Consider the following 23,907-nt stretch of genomic DNA (forward strand, 5'->3'; position numbering starts at 1 on the left):
GTTCAGTTGAAAGTACAGTGACACTGAAAAGCGCGGGACTCAAGAGGACTTAAATCCTCTGCCACACGAAACCTCACATTTTCTCTCTCTCTCCTCTGTTTTTGATTTCCGACACATCCCAAACCATACCCAATACCTCTATCCGGCGAAACAAACCCTAACTCACCCAAAAATCTCGAGTTTCCTTTCCTCTTCCTCCCTTACCTCACCGAACCACTATTACCCAATTTCATTTTGGTTTCCATGGCTCGCACCAAACGAAAATCCCCTGCCATTGCAGCTGCTTCATCTTCCTCGTCCGCATCCGACAATGCTCCTGTCGCGGCATTACGGAAGAAAATGAAACGTAAGCAAAATATGCCGAAATCTAAATCGGTTAGTGAGTCTTCTCACTCGTCCAAAGGTATCGAAACACCTAAATCCACACCAGAAAAGAAAAAGGCGGTACAGAAGCAAGGGACGGATGCTCAAAAGAAAATGGGTATCGCAAAGCTTTGGGTTGATGGATAAAGCACTGTTGGATTGCAAATTCATCAAATGGGAGAACTTTAATCAGGTAAACTTTCACTTTAAAGAGCTTTTTGAATTTCAAGGTTGGTTGGGTGTCTGTGAATGCGCAAATGAATATTACCCTAGGCTTGTACAAGAATTTTATAGAACCTTGCGCACTGTTGATGATGAGGATCGATTTGAAGTCATTTTGAATACAAATACATATAGTGTCTCTGTTGAATTGATAGCCACGGCTTTAAAATTGCCCAATGATGGAAATAGAATTTCCACGCATAAGGATGTTGCTAGAGTAGCAGGTTTTAATCTGGTTGAGTTTGAAAATGAGGTATTTCCTGCTAGCACTACCAAAAATGAGAAATCCACCAGTACCAAAGCCCTCCAGCATATCAAAATTATTCACAGTATGGTAAACTATGTGTTCTGTCCGAAATCTGGCAGTTATGGCTATCTGAGTCACTTGGACATGTGTATTATGTGGCACATTGTGAGTAAAGTTAGGTTGAATTTAGCCTACTTAATTTTCAAAAACATGTGCAAAGCCTATGGAATTGGCAAACTGCCCTATGCACACTTGTTGACTGCTGTGTTTAAAGAGCTAGAGGTGAATGTCACTAAGGAAAGCTCTAGGGCTGACTTGATAGTGCTTAGAGAAATACATTCAGACACTGATGGGAGAAAGACCAGATTTGAAAAGGGTGGTTCCTCCTCTGCTAAAGTTGATTCTGGTTCTGCTAGTGAAGTGTTGACTGAAATTCAAGGGCTAATAGCTACTGTTAATGAACATTTTAGTTCAACAACTCAGTCTCTTGACATTCTCAGAAAATTTGTGGATGTTGTTGACTATAAAGTGAGTCACCTGCTCACTCAAAATGAGGAGTTAAAGAAGCTGATTCTGGCTCTTCAGCAGGCCAAGGGACTTGGAGTTCCAACTAAAGTTGATGTTGGTACTCAGGTTTCTGCTGATAAGGGAGAAAGCAACAAAGTTGAAGAGTCTCCTGCTGATATGGCATGTGAAAGTGGTAAACTTGCTGAAGCAGAATTTGAACCTGTAGTGGATGCCCCTGATGAACAAGCTAGTGACCAGATTCTTGAACCTAAGATTGGTCCTACAACTGATGTACCTCCTGACCTTGATGGTAAAAAAGTTGTAGCAACTGAAAGTGAGTTGCCAAAGGACAGTGAGACGGTTCTAGAATCTGAACAAGCTGTTGAACCTCCACCTGCACCATCAGTTGAGCCAGCTGCTATTCCTACGCAACACCAGGAACCTTCTGTAAAAGATCACCAAGCTAGTGCTCAAACTCAGCTATCTGCAGTTGCTGCCCCTGCAGCAAAGAAAGGTACGAAAAGGTACAAGTCAACCGTATCAAATGCATGCAGACCACCATTGCTGCTCTTCAACCCCCTTCTGAAGATGATGAGGCCGAGAAAAATGATGAAGTGGCTGACCAAGCACCTCCGGCTCCTGTTATTAAACTGCCTAGGAAGAAAATGGTGCCTTCAAAATCCACTCAGAGTATGAGACTTAAATAGCATCTCATCTGAATTTTTAGTTTCGATTGCATTTTTAGCTTACTAGTCGTGTGCTACTTTTGGTTTTTAGTTTGCTCTGTCTACCTTCTTGCATTTCCATTTTGGCTAACATGATTCTTTTTGGGTATTTTCTCTGTTTCCTTTTTGATTGATGACAAAAGGGGAGAATGGTTGGAGATGTGAATATGTGTTGATGAACAAGAGACTATGGAAATGTGTTGATATACTTGATAAGTGTGATGATATGTGAATATGTGTTGATGTTTGTGAGATATATATATGTGATGATACTTGTGTTGCTGGATATATGCTTATACTTGTGATTGATACTTGTGAAGTGTGAATATGTTTGATAGCATAATTTCAGGGGGAGCTTATGTACAGAAAATGGATTTCTTGGATATTGTGTGCAGCTATTTAGGGGCAGCTTTTTCGGTATACTATACTTGGACTTACATACTCACATAAATTTTCACACACTATTATTTTCTTGTTGATTGATTGAGTTTTGTCATCATCAAAAAGGGAGATTGTTGACCCCGTGTAGCTCAAAATGAGCATTGATTTTGATGATAACAAAACTCAAAGAGAATCTATCTAACCTAACCTTTAAGTGATGTGTAGATTCTTTGTCTTATGCATAAAGAACCTTTGAAGTTGCATCTAAGAAGAAAAGATACTCAAAGGCATTCCAAGACAAATCCAAAATGAGAAAAAGACTATGGAAGCCAAGACTCAAAGAAGAGGTATGAATAGTATAGTGTTAGAGTCTTAGGTCTTTTGTAAAAAGAATGAATGAGAATTTAGTCATATGGAGCTCAAAAATGAAAATTTATTTTCTGATTACTTTTTCTCATCATGACCTTGAACACAATTATTGAAATATTTTTTAAAGGTCTAAATCATTTTGCATTGCAAGTTGAGACATGCAGCTGTTGACTTAGTTTCCTAACTGGTTTGCTAAAATTTTCGGTTTGCTAATATGTTTGCTAAAAACATTAGTTTGCTAACCAGTTTGCTGACTGCTCCTAAAATTTTATTAGTTTGCTAACTGTCCAGAGCTGCTCAACTTCGCACAAAAGGACAAAATAACAGCCATTTTGTCTTGGGCAGTGTGTATAACGTTCCAAAAGGGTTTCAAACGGTCTAAAATAATTTGGGACTATATATACACCTTCTTTACTTCATTTACAATTTAATGAAAGCCTACATTTGAACTCCAACATTGATTTTTCATTTATTGCTTTCATTCAAGAGCATTTAAAGATTTTGAGCTACCATTGGCAAATCAACTCATCTCTTCTTTATAGTTTGATTTGTATTGAGTAAGAGTGAGTGTTGAAATATTGAATTGCATTCAAGAGAGGTTGTACAAGCACCTATTGAAGCTTGGAAGTGTAAGTGTTTGTGATAGCACTTGTGGAGGTTTCAAGCTACCTTGGTGTAAAAGCTTGGTGTTGAGAAATTGTAAAGGGCTTTTGGTCTCTTGCCTTCAAAAGAGCAAATAGTGGAGAAAAGACTCAAAGAGGGTTCTTTGAGAGAGTGGATGTAGGCTAGCTAAGCCGAACCACTATAAAATCCTTGTGTTTGATTTCTCTAACCTTTACCTCTTTACTTTTATGCAATTTAAATTTCTTTTCTCATATACATGATAGTGAATGTTGGTTAAATAGATTGAGTTGATAAATTTGTGGACATATTGAGAGACTTGAGAAAATTAGTTGATAAATGCTTTATTAGAGATTGCCATATACATTGATTGAGAATTGAATTGCAACATAGAAACACATTGTTGAAGCACATATTACTTTCTCGTTATATAGAAGAATCACATAGTTGAACAAAGCCACAATTTTTCATTAGGCTATAAGCAAGGGCCGAAAAATTGTTAAAGTCCAATTCACCCCCCTCTTGGACTATTTTGGGACAACAGCAATAATAAGGTACAAACTTATATTGTGAAGTAATACAGACTTCTTTTAAAGGTATTCTCAATCTTAATAATTTGAAACATTTTACATTTCAGCAATAATAAGGTATACATTTAGATTATGAATTAATCTATATAGTTCATGTTATTCATATAATTATATGGTAGACTAATGATATAAATGTGGTAGAGATCTTAAGGTATTTTATATGAACATGGGTTAGGATCCATGTGTTGAGCTTTTATAATTTTTTTTTTTTAACTTACCTTTGCTGTAGGTCTGCACTTATTGCATGTAGCGACTCATATCTACTGGGGTTTTACCTTTTCTTTTGGCTCAGTTTTTGTGAGTCTAATCTTTTTTAGCTCATAAATTTATTTGGATTTGGCTGGTTGTGACATTGTGGATCATAATTTTTGAGTCCTAAAATTTGACATATCATATGAAATTATTTGCTCTGAGAATAAGAATAATAATGTGTTTGAAATTGATGAATGTAAAACTGATATATTATTAATGTAAGCTGTGTTCAATATATACAAAAGTAAAGAACTGTTAGGATAGAGCTAACAAAGTATGGCAATCAGATTGTTTCAAGTTAGTTAAATATAGTAACTCCTCTGATTCCTTTAAAAAAAAAAAAAAAAAAAACTCCAGTAATTAGCCGTCCTAATATAAAATTAGAACCATGTTATTTTAAGTTCCACGCGTTAACGGTACCAAAAAGAAAAAGGATTTCTGTTAGCATCCAAATGCAAAATAATCCAATTAACTTTCGTGGTTGACCCATGGCGGCTGGGAAAGATGATGTCTTATGACGAATGGCGGCTAAGATTATTCATTTACATTTTCAAGTTTCATATATATACATATATAAAAGAGGAATATTTTCATTTAAAAATAATTTTTTTTAAAATAATTTTCATAAGTGGAAAAATAACAAATCTTCAAAATAAAGAAAATACCAAATCCTTATAACGAAGAAATAATAAATCTTCATGAAAGAGGAAACAAAAACTCAAGATTTATCAACAATAATAAATCTAAGAATAAATTTAAATACTTTCCAAAAGGATGTAGTATCAAAATTATTAGAAAAATATAAAATAAATATTAAAAAAAGAAAAAAATGCAATAAAGAAAAATGAGAGGTTAATCATGGCGAAAAAAAAAAACTCATAAGAAAAAAGAAAAAAAAAACAGAGAAGAAAAACCTAAAACACTTTTGGTTGATTAAAATGATTCTTGACTCAGTTAGTATATATATATACTAAAGTTTAATTTTTTTTTTTTTCATAATAATTTTATTAGTTGTTTATAAAAAAAAAAAAGTAATCATATTTTTGTCCCCTGAATGTTATTTAGAAAAAAAAATACTACATGATTTCATGCTTTGATACACAAAAAATCATTGTTTAATTTTTATCAATTCAACATATTATATTTTCTCAGCAGGTAAATATGATCCAAATAATTATTTACTATTAATAATGCTAATATGGCAAACATGTAGTATTGATGTGGTGACACATGACAGATGCAGTATTTATATAGTACCCACATGGTGCTTATGTGGCAAATATGTATTACCATGTCAGTGTCATGTGTTCGTCACATTAGCAACACTTACTAGTAACTAAAGGTTTAAACTATATCTACTAATAGAAAAAAATATATGCTATCAAATTGATGAAATTAAATTATAATCTCTTTTATGTCAAAACGCGAAATTTTATGATATTTTTTTATACTTAAAAAAAATTAATTATAGAGCTTTTATGTCTATATCAAATGATATTTATTAGTAATTTTCCTTTAACATCACATTTTTTTTAATGATAATATACTGTTATGTAATGTGTTATCCATAAATATTGGTTTCATATATAATTGATATTATATGAATATAGCATATGTAAGAAATATTTAAATTTTTATAATGATTTCATAATTTTCAGTATTTATTTATTTTTAATTTTTAAAAATATGTAAATTGTTAAGCATAAATGTAACCAATTAAAGCATGCAACAAGTTCTTTGAAAGTCAATGCCTTGGCGCCCCAATCTGAAGCATATTCACTCTGATTGAATAAGAATTTTATAAGAATTTAATTTAATTAATTTTCTTTAAAATTTTTATATATAAAATGAAAGTCAGTCCACAATAATTATATTGGGTCCTTTGAGTCTTGTTGCTGATGATATTCACTCAGCCATGCTGTAGTTTAACAAGCTCGTTCTAAAATTAAGTGAAGGGAACATTATTAATTGCTGTCAAAACTCATCACCAGCTATCCAAATTTTTTTGCGATAATTAAGGAATAGTTTATGCAATAAATTAACTATTGCATGCGATGATTAATGGCAATAAATAATAGGTGATGGCAATAAATTAATTGTAACAAATTTTAAAATTTCAATTATTATATTTTTTAATCATACGAATAAAATTTATTTTATTTTTCAATATCAATGCACTAATTTACTGTGGTGTTTAATGCATTTGAATATTTATTATTTAAATAATTTTGTTCATTGATTGCCTAGGAAGAGAAGTTTAGTGAATACGAAAGAGCAATAAACAACCTAAGAATAATAGTTGGGGAGGGAGCAAAAGACTTGACTTGTGGAAATTTATATTAAATGATCATAGGACCGAATGAATTAATTAGAAATTATTATTTTTATTCAGAATCAGGTAATAGATTTTAACTAATATATTTAGTACAACTCAGGAGAAAATATTAGATAAATTAAATTATTTTTTTATATTAAATAATTAAAAGTGAATTATATTAGTCAAATAACTTAAATTGGATTGGCTCAAATGAAATTAAGATCATTTAGTGCTTATCATTATTGAGTTTCCATTGTTTGATTGTGATATCTTAAATTAATTTATAAATTTATTTTTTTATTAATTACTTAGTAAATCTTTTTATTTGATAGTTTAAATAATAATACGATTAAATAAATTTTTTATATTTAATCACATCAATAATTCTCTCATTATTATATTATTGATGACTTAAGTTTTTTATATTATCCCTTAAAAAGATTATTTCGTAGTAGTAAATGGTCATAGAGTAAACGGTTGAATGGTAATAATTAAAATAAATATTAGCTTTGTGATGGATATTTAATTGATAATTAAGTGGTAGCTGATGGCAATAAAATTAATTTCAACAAGTCCAAGATTCCACTTATTATATATGGATATATTTTTCGGTCATAGTTATTTATTGTCGATAGAGTGGGTACGAGTTGTGCTTGCGTTGAATGTTAAACAGGCCATCGGGAGCGGAGACGAAGGATAATTTTTCCATTGCAATTGGTATATCTATGATAACTATATTTTAATCATTAATTATGATGAAATTTATATAATATTTATTATTATTATTATTATTATTATTATTATTATTATTATTATAAATTTTTATCATAATTAATAATTATAATACAGTAATTGTAATACAGTCATTGCATATAAAATGATTTTATTTTAAAATTTTTAAAAGACAAAAGAGACTATAGGTGATTTTGACCTCTTAAATATTTTTAAAATTATTTTAATATATAATAAAACTGTTTTTTCATTAATTATTTTTTACAAATATTTATAAATATTAAAAAAATATTAAATAAGTGTAATATATTTTTATTTTTTATTAATTGATCGCTCAAATTTTATATTGATCTCTAATAATTTATATTTTGTTATTTAAATTGAAACATTAAAATTATTTGATTGTCATTAAATAAGTATAAAAGTTTAATTAAAATTTAATTATTTAAAATTTTTTATTGATAGTTGTTATCTTATAAAAAATAAATAAAAATTAATTTAATAATTTCTTATCGCAAGATTTAAAATTAGATGAGATTTTTTTTATTTTTATTATATATATATTATTGGTAGTTGTTATTTTATAAAAATTAAATAAAAATTAATTTAATAATTTCCTATCACACGAATTAAAATTAGATGATATTTTATATATATATATATATATATATATATATATTCCTCTCATTTTACTTTTTCTCATTTATTTCATTCTAATTAAAAATTTTTTTATTTACACAAGTAGAAGGAAATAAAATTAGTTATCTCAACACTCATACAAATTTTGACTTGTCAACTTAAATATATATATTTATTTTTATATGATATATTTATTTATTATTTTACTAAACTCTAATTTTCATATATTTTTAATTTTAATAATTATTATTTTTTTAATTTTATGCTATTATGTCATATAATTAGTTATTTTGGATTTATATAATTTTTTCTTTTAAATCTGTAAAATTTATATAAGAATTTGATATAATACTTTAATGTTACTATTTTTATTTTTTAAATAATATAATTCATATTATAAAGTTATACAATAATCAAAACTATAATTTATATTACTTATATTTATTATAGAGATTTTATTATAATTTTTCACAAATCAATAAATAATTTTTAGAATTTAATATTTTGTATTATTTTTATCTATTATATATTTTATAATAGATGGTCATTACCACAAGCAATTGTAAGACAACGCAATATAAGTCAAGGTCAGTACCACGTGCAAGTGAAAGTCGAGGCAGTAAAGTATCTCTAATAATTTATACTTCATTATTTAAATTGAAACATTAACATTATTTGGTTGTCACTAAATAAGTACAAAAGTTTAATTAAAATATAATTATTTAAAATTTTTCATTGGTAGTTGTTATTTTATGAAAATTAAATAAAAATTAATTTAATAATTTTCTATCACATAATTTAAAATTAGATGAGATTTTTCTATTTTTATTTTCTTCTAATGATTTCCTATATATATATATATATATATATATATATATATATATATATATATATATATATATATATATATATATATATTAGCTTCATCTCATTTTGCTTTTTGTCATTTATTTCATTCTAATTAAAAATTATTTATCTCAATGCTCATACAAATTTTGAATTGATCAACTTAAATATATATTTATTTTTATATGATATATTTATTTTATTATTTTACTAAACTCTAATTTTCATATATTTTTAATGTTAATTTTAATAATTTTTTATTTTATACTATTATGTCATATAATTTGTTATTTTGGATTTATATATTTTTTTCTTTTAAATTTATAAAATTTATAAAAGAATTTGACATAAAACTTTGATGTTACTGATTTTTATTTTTTAAATAATATAATTTATATTATGAAGTTATATAATAATTAGAACTATAATTTTATATTACTTATATTTATCATAGAGATTTTATTATAATTTTCTATAAATTAATAAATAATTTTTATAATTTACTATTTTGTATTATTTTTGTCTATTATATATGTTATAATAGATGGTCATTGCCACATGCAATTGCAAGACTAAGCAACATGGGTCAAGGTCAGTACCACATGCAAGTGGAAGACGAGGCAGTATATTTATATTATTATTGTTAGGGGATGCAAGTCTCATATTTTGCCAAAATTAAAATCATTATATTCCTTCACAGGGGGTGGCGATTATCTGCATGTGTCCTCATCTGGTGGTGGTGGTTATCAGGAATAGTTATATAATACAACGATAATCTATATAAAATGATAAATAAATAAGAATTAATCATATATAAATAAGTAGATTTTATAAAATTATAATTACTAGATAACTACAATTATAAGCAATTTTATAAATTTTATAATGTTTTTATATTATTAATTATTTTTATTAATTTGAATAAATTTAATATATTTAATTATTTTTCTGCTTATTTTTTTATTTTAACTTTAAGGCCAGGACTTTTGTCTTTAAATGAATCATCATCTATGTTCTTTAAGTGAAAATAACAAGGGACCAGGCCGAAGTAATCACAGCCAAGCCAGGAGAAATTGCTTAGGCGCATGGCCTAGGTGCGCGTGCGTTCTCTCCTCAGTTGAACCCTAGCACTATTTAAGACAAATTTTACATCTGTTAGAGGATCATTATTCGACACCCCACAACGCTGCAGTGGAGATAGATTAATTTGGATTTTGATTTCTCTACTATTATATATGAGCTAATTCTTATCTAGGGTGTCTTTGATATTAACTTGAGATTTTAATTTATTTTATTTTATTTTATTTTTCAATATCAATGCACTAATTTATTGTGGAGTTTAACGCATTTGAATATTTATAATTTAAATAATTTTGTTCATTGAATGCCTAGGAAGAGAAGTTTAGTGAATACGAAAGAGCAATAAACAACCTAAGAATAACAGTTGGGGAGGGAGCAAAAGACTTCACTTGTGGAAATTTATATTAAATGATCATAGGACCTAATGAATTAGTTAGAAATTTATATTAAATGATCATAGGATCTAACGAATTAATTAAAAATTACTGTTTTTATTCAGAACCAGGTAATAAATTTTAATTAATATATTTAATACAACTCAAGAGAAAATATTAAATAAATTAAATTTATTTTTCTTATATTAGATAATTAAAGTTGAATTATATCAGTCGAATAGATTAAATTGGATTGGCCCAAATGAAATTAAAATCATTCAGTGCTTATGATTATTAGATTGTGTGATTGTGATTATTTTAAAACAATTTTTAAATTTAGTTTTTTTTAATTTATTATTTAGTAAATCTTTTTATTTAATAGTTTAAATAATAATACGATTAAATAAATTTTTGATATTTAATCACATCAATAATTCTCTCATTACTGTATTATTGATGACTTAAGTTTTTTATATTATCCCTTAAAAAAATTATTTTGTAACAGTGAATGACCATAAACTAAGCAGTTGAATGGTAATAATTAAAATAAATGGTAGCTTTGTGATGGATATTTAATTGATAATTAAGTGGCAGTTGATGGCAATAAAATTAATTATAGCAAGTTTCAAGATTCCACTTATTATATATGGATATATTTTTCGATTTGGTCAAACATACGAACAGACTAACTATCTATTTTCTGCAAAATAGACACGAATTGTGATTGCGTTGAACGTTGATCATGTCATAGGGGCGGAGACAAAAGACAATTTTTTATAATAAATATATTTTAATCACCAATTATGATGAAATTTACATAATATTTATTATTACAATGAATCTTTATTATAATTAATAATTATAATACAGTTATTATATATAAAATGATTATATTTTAAAATTTTTAAGAGATAAAGATATTATAGATGATTTTGAGCTTTCAAATATTTTTAAAATTATTTTAATATATAATAATTATTTTTTCATTAATTAAGTTTTACAAATATGTTTTAATTTTTATAAATATTTTAAAAAATATATTAAATAGGTGCAATATATTTTTTATTTTTTATTAATTGATCACTTAAATTTTATATTAATCTCTAATAATTTATACTTTATTATTTAAATTGAAACAATAAATTATTTAGTTGTCATTAAATAAGTATAAAAGTTTAATTAAAATTTAATTATTTAAAATTTTTTATTGGTAGTTGTTATTTTATGAAAATTAAATAAAATTAATTTAATAATTTCCTATCACATAATTTAAAATTAGATGAGATTTTTCTATTTTTATTTTTTTCTAATGATTTCCTAGAAATATATATATATATATATATATATATATATTAGCTTCCTCTCATTTTTTGCTTTTTGTCATTTATTTCATTCTAATTAAAAATTATTTTATTTACACAAGTCCAAGGAAATAAAATTATTTATCTCAACTCTCATACAAATTTTGAATTGATCAACTTAAATATATATTTATTTTTATATGATATATTTATTTTATTATTTTACTAAATTCTAATTTTCATATATTTTTAATTTTAATAATTATTATTTTTTAATTTTATGCTATTATGTCATATAATTAGTTATTTTGGATTTATATATTTTTTCTTTTAAATTTATAAAATTTGTATAAGAATTTGACATAAAACTTTAAATAATATAATTTATATTATGAAGTTATACAATAATTAAAAATATAAAATTATATTACTTATATTTATTATAGAGATTTTATTATAATTCTCCATAAATCAATAAATAATTTTTATAATTTACTATTTTGTATTATTTTTATCTATTATGAAATATTTATAATAGATGGTCAGTACCACATGCAAGTGGAAGACGAGGCAGTATATTTATATTATTTTTTTTCTTTTTGAAAAATTTATATTATTATTATTAGGGGATGCAAGTCGCCTAATTAAAATCATTATGTTCCGTCAAAGGTGGCGGCGGTCGTCCGCATGTGTCCTCATCTGTGGTGGTGGTGGTTACCAGGAAGAGTTATATGGTACAACGGTGATCTATAATATGATAAATAAATAAGAATTAATCATATATAAATAAGTAAATTTTAAAAAATTATAATCATTAGATAATTACTAAATAAAATATATCTTAAATAAAATATTTAAATTTAAATATTATTTAAAAAAGTTTATAAAAAAATAAATGAGTCAAAGAATAGAATACATTGTCTGCCTGTTGATTAATATATATACTCTATTAATATTATTGAATTTTTCAAAATTTTTATATTATTTTTTTATATAAGTGTTTAATATTATTTATGTTAAAATATAATATATTAATTTATATTTTATTTTTGACTTTATTTTCAATTAATGAAATATCATTCTTATTTTATGTAAAAAAAAATTATCATTTAATTAGTAAGATAAGAATATGATGATTTCTTTTTAATGGAAGACCATCAAATCTAAACTACAAAATAGTAATATTAATTTGTGAAACTCAAAATAATATGACCATAATAACCCTACTATATGTGAAATTTGAAATTTGTGCAACTCAAAATAATATGATTTTTTTTTTCTACTCAAGTGAACCTACTCTTGAAACTCTACACCATTTTAGATAATTTTTATAGTTGGACCTTAAATTTTGTCCCTATTTCACTACCATCATTTAATTTTAATTTATTATTAAAAATTTTTAAATTTTAATTTTATTTTATAAAAATCTTTCTAACTTGCTATAGCAAATTTTAATATTAAAAAAATAATGTAATTATCTTTTTATCTCATTTTTTTTCATACTCAAAATTTTTTTTTTTGTTTTAATCAGAATATGGACTTATTGCAAAAATACTAATGCCATTACAATATTTGCTTTTTGAAAAGATTTATGATTTACCTTCCATGGGAAAATGTTAAAATTGCATTTGTAAATGTTATAATGTAATTTAGAGAAATTCTTTAATCTAAAAGTCTACATATTAGAGAGATTTTTTATTAAATAAAATTAAAATCTGAAAATTTTTTAGTAACAAATTATAAGATAAAGTTTAGAGATAGACTATAAAAATTACCCAATTTATCCTATAGTTGAACCTATACATAACGTGATTAACAAATCATTCGCCCAATTATTTGCCATAGTTATGTATACATGTGATTTAACTATAATTATTGACAGGATTTAACTACGTTGCTAAGTCAACGTCTAAATTTCATTTTTAAAAAATGAAAATAAAAGATCATTGGCTGTTCAATGAGAATGCTTTTCTATAAATGGCCATGTTTTGATCCTTATAACGACCATAAGCAGGCCTTGTCTTCAAATTCTCAAAGAAATGGCAGCGCAAGTAGAGCATTTGGCAAGCAACATGGAGCAAGAGATTTCTCGTCCATTGGCTTACTTCCCCCCTACCGTGTGGGGCTGTGACTTTGCTTCACTTCCTCTGTTTAAATCCGTAAGCCAACATTCAAACTTTTCTTTTTCTGTTTAATTGCATGTAATATAGATAACTTGTAATTCTTGATAATCGAAATTATAATTAATTATAATTACAGCTGATTGACTCGAAAACTATATTTCTCAACCTTAATGCAGGAAATTGAATCATATACTAAAAAGGTGGAGGTGCTAAAAGAAAAGGTCAAGGACATGCTAATGTCTTCAAAGAAAGATTTGATCAAGAATATTGAGTTTATCAATTTATTATGTCGTCTTGGTATATCATATCATTTTGAAAATGAAATCGCAGAACAACTGAATCACATTTTTAATGCCGTCCACGATGATATTAACGATGACTATGATCTCTATAATGTCGCGCTTTTGTTTCGAGTTTTAAGACAGTATGGATATAAAATATCTTGCAGTAAGTGGCTATTTATGATAAAAATTTGTTGTATTTTATATGTTTTATATTACATCTTACAACTTAGGTCCATTTAGGCAAGAAAAATATCTCCATATATAAATATATATTATTGCTTAATAAAGGTCAATTGTCAAAAGGAAAGACGCAAGAAATAATGTGACCTACTAATTAATAAAGATGGTTGTATGAAGTGGGTGGTGTTGTGATTTGTGAATCAGATGTGTTCAAGAAATTCAAGGACAGTGATGGGAAGTTCAATAAAGCCATATCCAATGACGTAAAAGGAATTCTTAGCCTTTACGAAGCGAGCTTTGTGAGTATGCGTGGAGAAGATATTCTAGATGAAGCAATTGCTTTTGCAAGGCCAATCTTGGAGTCTCTGGCTATGCAATCAAGCCCACATCTCGCAAAACACATAAATGATGCCTTAAGCATGCCTTTTCACAGAGGCCTGCCACGAGTAGAGGCTAGGAAATTCATCGATTTCTACGAAGAAGAGGAGTCTCACAATGAAACTTTACTTAAGTTTGCCAAGTTAGATTATAATCGAGTGCAGTTACTGCACAAGCAAGAGCTAGGTGTTGTCTCCAGGTACACCTTGTTTGAGAGATCAGAGGGATATATTTTTTATGTGCATATGATATTTACATTTGATATTGTTATTTAATTGTGTGTTTGATCAGGTGGTGGAAAGAATTGGATCTTGCAAAGGGTCTTCCTTATGTAAGAGACAGAATTGCCGAGGGATTTTTCCAATCAGCTGGAGTTCAATTTGAGCCTGACTTCGCTCTTTCTCGCATACTTTTAACAAAGTGTATTCAGATACTGGCATTGGTAGATGATACATACGATTCGTATGGTACACTTCAAGAACTACAATGCTTTACAGATGCACTGGAGAGGTTTCACATCCTTGCCACCTAATTATTAACCTCTTGTATTGTTCATTATGTGTATCAAATTCCTCCTCTGAATCATATTGTCTCTCATTTCCATTTCACAATTCCCAGGGGCAACTCTGATCAGCTACCTGCAGATTATCTGAAGATTCTTTACAAGGCGGTCTTAGATTTTTTTGAGGAATTGGGGGATGACGAAGGCAATGAAGGAAGATCCTATTGTATCAATTATACAAAGGAGAGAGTAAGAACTATATCTAGCGCCATGATTTTTGCTATCAAAATACAATTAATTAATCTACGAATACGAACTGATTTTCTTTTCCTTTTTCTTTTTCTTGTTAAATATATGCATGGATTAGTACAAAGAAGTGGTGAGATCTTATCTTGTGGAGGCACAGTGGTTTTATGATGGCCATTTGCGACCATTCAATGAGTACATGCATAATGCATTAATCTCATCCTGTTTTTCCCTACTTCCGCCAGTAGTCTTCCTTGGAGTGGAAAAACTTGCAGGGGTTAAGGAGTTTAAATGGCTAGAAACTAACCCAAAACTTGTTGAAGCTTCCAAATTCTTTGGCCGTTTACTAAATGACATGGTGGCCCGCAAAGATGAAGAAAAGGAAGGACACTGTTTAGCTGGAAATTGCTACATGAAAGAATATGGTGTCTCAAAAGAGAATGCGATGGAAGAGCTTCGAATGATGTGTGACAATGCATGGAAGGATATGAATGAGGAGTCCATGAGGCCAACTGCTGTCCCAATGCCTCTTATCACGAGCATAGTAAACCTTGCTCGTATGATGGAAGTTGTTTTCCAGTACGATGATGGATACACCATCGCCTCAAGCTTGAAGGACCATGTCACCTTAATGTTCGTGGAACCAATACCTGAAGACTGAGATATGTGTGCTTTCTATGTTGTTTCTTGCTTTTGTTTCCTTCTTATGTAGGTGCTATATATAGAAAGTGCAATAGTAGGCACAACAATAAAATAAATCTGCGCCTTGTCTCAGTCCAAGAAGATGAAATTTCTTGGCGGAAAATAATTATGTGTCTCTTTCTTACTGTAGTTTATATGCTTGTGGTGAATGAATTCCTCCTATAATAAAATAAAAAAATCTTGTGCATATCTTTCTTAGGAACTAATTTTGTATTTCAGTCACACTCAATAATTTGTCCATAAATATATATGATTCTAATAACGAGTGAATTTTTGAATTGGAAGGTGGATTGATATCTCTATGAATTTATATTATTAAAAAAAAATAATAATAAAAGTAAGTTTCACAATAAATAAGCTTTGATATTTTTTCATAATAGGTGATAGATTAAAAAAAATTGACACAGAGATAATGTGTTTCAAAATTAAAACAAAAATAAATCAATTTTCTAGATTATATTAAATGGCAATCTCATTATATGTTAGTTAGTTTATTTGATTATAAAAAGAATTATGTAATGAAATAATAATTTATCATCATTATCACCTTTTGACAGCCAACAACACTATTGCACAAAAAATTATTGCCATGCTCACTATTGTAATTGCCATCATCATCGCCACCATTCAATCATTATTGCGATCATTATCACTTAATTATATTATGATAAATTAAAAAAAAAATATTTGATTCATATACAAAATAGATTTCTTTTCACACCTTTTAGTATATGTTTCTTTTTGAATAAATTAATCTTAAAATGTGATTTTTTTTTTTTTTAATTCCAAGTCTCCAGTGTTAGTAGAAAAATAAAAGAAATTATTTAAAGCCAAAATGTTCATTTTGTACCTCTCCGTTTAATGGGCCGGGCAAGTTTGCAGCTTTTCTGTTCCTGCTTTTTTTTTTTTAATTTATAATCCATTTTTGCTTATTTTATAGAATTATGCAATATTATGTGCAATTTATGAAATTTATAGAATATTCAAAGAATAAAAAAAAAACTCAATAAAATAAGTCCAAATCAACAAATAAATCAAAATTGATTTGATTTGTTAATTCAATATTATTTATTTAATTTTTTAATTATTTTTTATTCATTCGATTTGAAATTAAATGAAGCGGTTGTATAACCTTAATTATATAAGGTATTGAATGCTACTGATGAGGACATATGTAGAAATTTTTTTTGGTTTAATATATAAAAAATGAATAATAAAATATTATTAAAAATATTAACTAATGTCATATATTAATTTATCACATATACAAATATATTATTTTGTCTTGGGAAAGTTAATTATTAAAATAAATTACAATTAAATTTTATAAGTAAATAAACTTTTAAATGCACAAAATATTTTTTTATTTTAATTAATTTTAAATTTAATAAAAAAAAAGTTCAATGACTAAATTTGTGAGATTCAATATATATATATACACGTAGAAAGAATATTTTTTAAAAATGGGAGACCAATTGACCCCTCGTTTTATGCTTTCAATCCGCCACTACCACTAATAATATAATATAGTTTCAATTTACCTAAGCAATAAGTATATGGGTCATATTGTCTAGTCCAACTTAATTCAGTAAATGAAGACACATAACTCATTTGGCAAAGAATGTATCTAATTAAAATAGACTCGAGCTCATGTGAAAACGAGTTTAATAACTGTTAGATCAAATATTTATATTAATATTTATATTAAATTAATTAAAGTATATATTAATAAATATATGAATCTAAATATAAATATTTATTTTAATATTGTTAAACTCATTCTCATATGAGTTAGAGCTTTCGATACTTGCACACCCTTTGATAAATTCATTGATACATTCAAATTCAAGTTTAAGAATCTACTTTTCCATTTTCCAACTAAAAAGCCCATGGGTTTTCATACTCGTAAATAAATTAGCCACCCATCGGATTAGCAACAAATCAAATAACACTTTCTCGCGAAATTAAAAATTTAAAAATAATTCCGGTGATAAAAAAATATTTCAGTTATATATATTAAAATAAATAAGTTAATGCATTAATAAAAAGAACCAATCATTAAGAATCGGATCTTCTTGTTTGTAAAAATAACATAAAATTTTATTATCTAAAAAATATTAATATTTAAATTATTTGTCTCAATTTATGATAGATCATTAATTATTTGAAATATAAAATGAGCTAAACTTGTAAAAAAGGAAATGCAAGTAATCTATTAACATTATTTAAAATATGATTTGGATATTTTATGTTAATTAAAAAGCATTAAATTTAAATTATAAAAATTATAATTTTTTGAAAACTATAAAATTATAATTTTAAAAAATTATAAAAAAAAATTAAAAAAAAGAAATAAAAAATTCAAATAAATAAATTTTTGAAAAATTACTAAAATAATAAATTATTAATGAAAATTAGTACTAAAAATCAATATAAAAATATTATAAAAAATTACTAATAATAGCTATTATAAAAAATATTAACAAAAAATTAAATATAAAAAATATTTTTAAGACAAATTACTACAAAAATTACTATATATATATATTATAACAAAAAAGTTACTAAAAATTAATAATACAAATAATTTACTAACAAAAATATATTTGTGCAAAAATTTTTATTTGATGCCAAAAAAATAAATAAAAAAGATGAGAAAGAAAAAGAAGATAAGAAGAAAAAAAAATGAGAAAAAAATGATGAAGAAAATAGATAAAAAAATGATGAAGAAAATAAATGATAAAGAAAAAGATAATGAAAAAAAAACAGAAGAGAAAGAAAAGGATGAAGAAGAAAATAGATGAAAAATAAAAAGATGGTGAAGAATAAAATATGTGAGAAAGAAAAAGATGAAAAAAATAGATGAAAAAAATGATGAAAAAAATAGATGAGAAAGAAAAATGGTGAAGAAAATATGTTAGAAAAGAAAAGATAACGAATAAAATAAATGAGACTGAAAAAGATGATGAAGAAAATGAAAGAAGAGAAGAAAGAGAGAAAAAATTAATAGTGAGGAAAAAAAGAGAGTAATAATTTATATAAACAAATTAGCAACCGATTTTAATAACTAATTGTCAGTTGCTAAGTTCTTTTAAAAATTAAGAGAGAATTTTTGGAGAGAAAATTTTGTAACCGATTCGCAATTGATTGCAAAATCAATTACTAATAGCAACAAATTTTAATCGGTTGCAGAAATCAATTACTGTTAGTAACCAATTTATAAATCGGTTGTAATTCAAAATAAAATATACAAAATTAATAGGAATTTTTAAAAGAAAAAATTGATTGCAAATTCGGTTACAAATAAAACAATAAATAAAAATTAGACGAAAATTTTTAGAGGAAAAAAATTGGCTGCTATTTAGCAATTGATTTTAATTCATTATAAAAATCGGTTGCTATTAGCAATATATTCGTAAATCGATTGCAAATCAAAAAATAAAAAATTAGGCATGAATTTTTTAGGAGAAAAATCAGTTACTGTTAACAATCGATTCGCAAATCGATTACAAATAAAAAAAGGAAGAAAAAAACAATGCAAAATTTTTGAAAAAAAAATTTAGTAACTGATTTACAAATCGATTGCAAAATTGATTGCTAATAACAATCGATTTCAGTCAATTGCAATAATCAATTACAAAACTGATTGCTTTTTTGGTGATAGAACCCATGTAAGATTCACCAAAATTAATAATTACAATAAAATTTTTATATGTACATCACTTTTATTGTTTAATTTTTTCTTTAGCTCCAATGTTGAAACAGAAATAAAAGCAATTAATAGAATATATTAAGAATAAAGCCGACGAAATCTTCAAGCGAGCGTGACGGTGGGTGACCAATTACAACATATGCTAGCTTTCTGAAGTAGAAAATCAAGGACAGCCATCCACCTCTCTTTTCTAAAAGTTTTGCCATTTATACCTTTCATTTAAATGCTTTTTATTAATATAGGTATTGTTAGTTGATTTGTTGCATTTATTTTAGATGTAAGTTGGAATTTGAAGTTTTGGTGCAAGAGTGGTCCGGAGTGAATTTTCATGAGCTGGAAAATTGGCTTGCTTATGGGGTTATTTGGTTTCTATCCAAACAATTGAGCTAAAATTTATGTCTTGTTATTTAATGATACTGTAATGATCTTTAAAATTGTGAGATTTTGAGTTCGAATCTCAGTTGAACCTAATTATATTAAAAATAAAATTTCTGTCATGCTAAGTAATATATTATCCTAAAGATTTTTGTTTATTTTAAAAGTTTCTAAATCACAAACGTAATAGAAGATATTATTAGATGCCCAATAATAATAATAATAATAATAATAATAATAATTTAAGATTATCTCTACTAAAATGGCCTAAGTACTATATATATATATATCATTTTTTATTGTTTATTATTGATCTTTCTCAAGTGCAATTTAATTGCACTCAAATTTATATCATTTATACTGCATGCATGAGCGAATACAGGGTTAAATATAGAGGACCAAAATTTAAATTATCATAATTATTATAATTTATAAAAATATTAAAATTGTATTTTTATTAAACAATAATTAATATTTATCTATAAAAAAATAAAAGTTTGTACAAATATAAAAGCAATTAATTTAAAAAAGTATTTAAACAATAAATTTAATAATTTTCATATAAATAAATCACCACTTAGTTTTAGGTAGCCATGGCCACCACCCAGGTTTCCGGTGTATATATTTTAAATTAAGAAAATTTTACAGTGTAATCGGTTTAATATTAGATTGATTATGTTTTATTGACTAAGAACTTATTATATATTATAAAAAATATTGTTAATTAAGAAGCATATAAAAGAATAAATTATTTGAAACATTTTATTAAATACGTTATTGAAGATGAAAAATTAAAAGAAAAAGATTTTAAAAAGGTTAATTTGATATTAAAACAATAATAGCAGTAAAAAGACCAATGCCTAACATTATAAAATAATTGAATCCCAGCTAATATAGTTAAATTCTTTTATAATGAACTATTTAAAATTATAATTTGATAATTAGGTCAAAAAGCAAATCAAGTAAAAAGATATTGAAGGGCATGTATTTTAAATAGCAAGCAATTTAATTCTTTAGCAATTCTAAAATTAATGATGAGAACAAAATAGTATAGGGATTTATATAAATCTTAAAGTATATATCATTTTAGCTTTATTTTTTCTCACATCACTTCCCATCATTACTTTTTATATATATACTTATTTTTAATATTTTTATTTTTAAAATATTTTAAATAGATATTGATATAATTACTATTTTGTTCAATTTTAAGATATTTTTTAAGCATAATAATATTAACTTCATAAATTTATTATATATTATTATTATTATTATTTTCAGGTTATTATCGTAATATAATATATTTAAAAAAATTTGTGGAGGCAAGCTAGGAACCCTTATTATCTATTATGTATCTATAAATTAAAATTAAAAAACCATGGGGAAGCCAGGCAAGGCCTTCCTTACTATTGGAAATATAGATCAGGTCACCCATGTGTGTCAACCCAGATTCATGGTTTTCTATTTTCTGAAATAGAAATATATATTAAAAGATAGTAATGAACCTGTATTATTACAAAGAATTGTATTTATACAAAGAGTTATATCCATACGTTGAGATATATCCATATGAAAAATTATGTCCATTGGCCAAAGGTGGTCATATAAAATTATAAATAGCCAATCTTCTTAAGAAAAAGGTAGTTGGTTAGAATAGTAACAAAAAATGTTACTATTTAGAGTTGGTTCTTAGGCTTCTTTTAAATGTATTCTCAACCTCAATAATTTAGAGCATTTTATCTTTCTGCAATAATAAGATACACACTTAGATTGTGAATTAATATATATAGTTCATGTTATTCATATAATTATATGATAGACTAGTGATACAAATATGATGAAGATATTAGGGTATTTTGTATAAACATGGGTTAGGATTCATATATATGAATCCATGTGTTGAGTCTTTATAATTTTTTTTCATTGATATCAGAGCCCTAAATATTTATTTTCTAGTCTAATTAACATGTATATAGCATGTATTATTATTATTGTTGTTGTTGTTGTTGACTTAAGAATCTAATTTATATGGATGAATATTTATGTTTTTCCCATAAATTCTTCCTCTGTCAAGAATTGTTCTGAAATTTATATTATAAAATGAGAAAAATGAATTTGGAAATTTTGTACATGAATAATTGTAAGTAAGGGACTATTTCCATCTATGCTGATGGTAATTGCTATATGCTGCGCATATCTAGTTTGTATTGTTATGCTCCGTTAGCTGGGCTTGTCGGCAACATGGTACTAGGCTTATCAACGACGTGGTGCAACACCTAGAATGGTTCACGATCAAGTAGTGTCGCGTAATGGTGCCTATTCCAAATGCGTGCTAGTGGCTGGTGGTCTTGGACTGTTGCTGAACATTCCGCTAGTGGTGTCACTGCGTCTTGCATAGCTGGAATTTGTGATCTGAAAATCATTTCCAGATCTGCCATGTTGCATGAAACATTGAGGAAGAAGCAGTGGGGATGGGTGAAGGACGCTTGCTTTGCAGCAGCCAGCAATGGCCACCGTGAGTGCCAACAGAAGATGCCGACGTTGTCTGAATCTATGCGGTGTCATGTAAATCATGGTTCTTCATTGGAAGGAGGAGGAAGAAAAGGGCATAGCCATTGCCCATGTTTTTCAAAGAAATTACAAGTTATGCCATTAACATAGTTGCTATTGTTTTCAATATATTTACAACTCTGCCACATTCTCTTTTGTCATGGATGTTAATGAAAATCACAAAAATACAACTTCCAATGATTTTCAATCAATGCCACTTGACTTTCTCTTTTGACTATTTAATTAAAAAATTACATATTTGAAATTTAAATCTAATTTAATTAGGACATGAATTAATTTGTTTGATTCAATTAAAATTATAATTTTAAATCCTAATTGAATTAGAACTTGAATTAAATTGTTAATTCAAGTAATTTTTAATTCTAGCCAAAATTGAGATTTAAATTAAAGCCTTTAATTAATTCTAGAAATATTGTTTTTTTGGAATTTATCAAAGGTGGCATGTAAATTATTTGTTATTAGAATTAAATTATTTAATTCTATATTAATTTTAGAAATTAGTTTCTAAAATTAATTAAAGAGCAATTGGAGAAATAATTAATTGAATTCAATTGCTTAATTCAATATTAATTTTAGAAATTAGTTTCTAAAATTAATTAAGAGCAATTGAAAAATAAATTATTAAATTATATTATTTAGTTCAATATTTAATTTTGGAAAAAAATGTTTCTAAAATTAAAAATGGTAAACAATGGGGAAAATAAATTAATTTGATGAAATCAATTAAAATTAGTTTTAACTGTCGTCATTAAAATTAATTGTAGTAATTTCAAAATTATTTTGGAATCAATGATCCTATGATTAAGAAATAGAATTGAAAGTGTTTAATTCATTTATATTTTAGAAAAAGGAGTTTCTAAAATTATATGGGGTAAACTAAAATTAATATTAGTAAATTTAATTAAAATTTAATTTAATTATGTGGAGTTATTTTTATGTAAATAATTATGCAAATAAGACATATACATGTGTATGTGTGTCTTGCAAAATATTTCAATATTAGATATTGAATATATTGTTGATAAATCTTGAATTTGCATAATTTAATATTATAGTTCATTACATAATTAATTATGTTAACCTTATTGCACGTTAGAATTTTAGATGATGATTGTGAACATAGTAAACTTTTGATTCTAAGTCTAATGTAGAATAAGTGCTAGCATAATTAATTATTGCATAGAATATTTATGTATATGAATTTAGAATATATTGCATTTGTCCTTAACCGAGTTCCATCCAAATCAGTTACGATGACTCCATATGAG

The 23,907-nt window shown here is 26.0% G+C and overlaps 2 protein-coding genes across 2 annotated transcripts; both read left to right on the forward strand.

Annotated features, from left to right (window-relative positions):
- The first annotated feature begins 243 nt into the window (after positions 1–243).
- Positions 244–2,296, forward strand: LOC131180056 (uncharacterized). The gene is made up of 4 exons (XM_058147652.1): positions 244–481; positions 594–1,853; positions 1,928–2,029; positions 2,208–2,296. Exons 1-4 carry the CDS (start codon positions 244–246, stop codon positions 2,294–2,296), a joined length of 1,689 nt encoding a protein of 562 aa, XP_058003635.1.
- Positions 2,297–13,605: 11,309 nt separating this feature from the next.
- LOC110642268 (probable terpene synthase 6) lies at positions 13,606–15,940 on the forward strand. Its single transcript, XM_058147834.1, has 6 exons — positions 13,606–13,725; positions 13,866–14,136; positions 14,358–14,730; positions 14,823–15,041; positions 15,150–15,282; positions 15,401–15,940. The coding sequence occupies exons 1-6, from the start codon at positions 13,606–13,608 to the stop codon at positions 15,938–15,940; spliced, it is 1,656 nt and encodes a 551-aa protein (XP_058003817.1).
- Positions 15,941–23,907: the final 7,967 nt, after the last annotated feature.

This window comes from Hevea brasiliensis, chromosome 5 (genome assembly GCF_030052815.1).
Source record: "Hevea brasiliensis isolate MT/VB/25A 57/8 chromosome 5, ASM3005281v1, whole genome shotgun sequence".
NCBI classification, from domain to species: Eukaryota; Viridiplantae; Streptophyta; class Magnoliopsida; order Malpighiales; family Euphorbiaceae; genus Hevea; species Hevea brasiliensis.

What these genes read in the sequence shown, in the direction of transcription:
- LOC131180056 (XM_058147652.1), top strand. Translation starts at nt 244, where the DNA reads ATGGCTCGCACCAAACGAAAATCCCCTGCCATTGCAGCTGCTTCATCT. An exon ending in TGCCCCTGCAGCAAAGAAAG is followed by an intron (nt 1,854 to 1,927) that starts GTACGAAAAGGT and finishes CCCCTTCTGAAG; the next exon opens with ATGATGAGGCCGAGAAAAAT. An exon ending in GCCTTCAAAATCCACTCAGA is followed by an intron (nt 2,030 to 2,207) that starts GTATGAGACTTA and finishes TGATGACAAAAG; the next exon opens with GGGAGAATGGTTGGAGATGT.
- LOC110642268 (XM_058147834.1), top strand. Translation starts at nt 13,606, where the DNA reads ATGGCAGCGCAAGTAGAGCATTTGGCAAGCAACATGGAGCAAGAGATT. An exon ending in TGGATATAAAATATCTTGCA is followed by an intron (nt 14,137 to 14,357) that starts GTAAGTGGCTAT and finishes TTTGTGAATCAG; the next exon opens with ATGTGTTCAAGAAATTCAAG. An exon ending in TTTACAGATGCACTGGAGAG is followed by an intron (nt 15,042 to 15,149) that starts GTTTCACATCCT and finishes CACAATTCCCAG; the next exon opens with GGGCAACTCTGATCAGCTAC.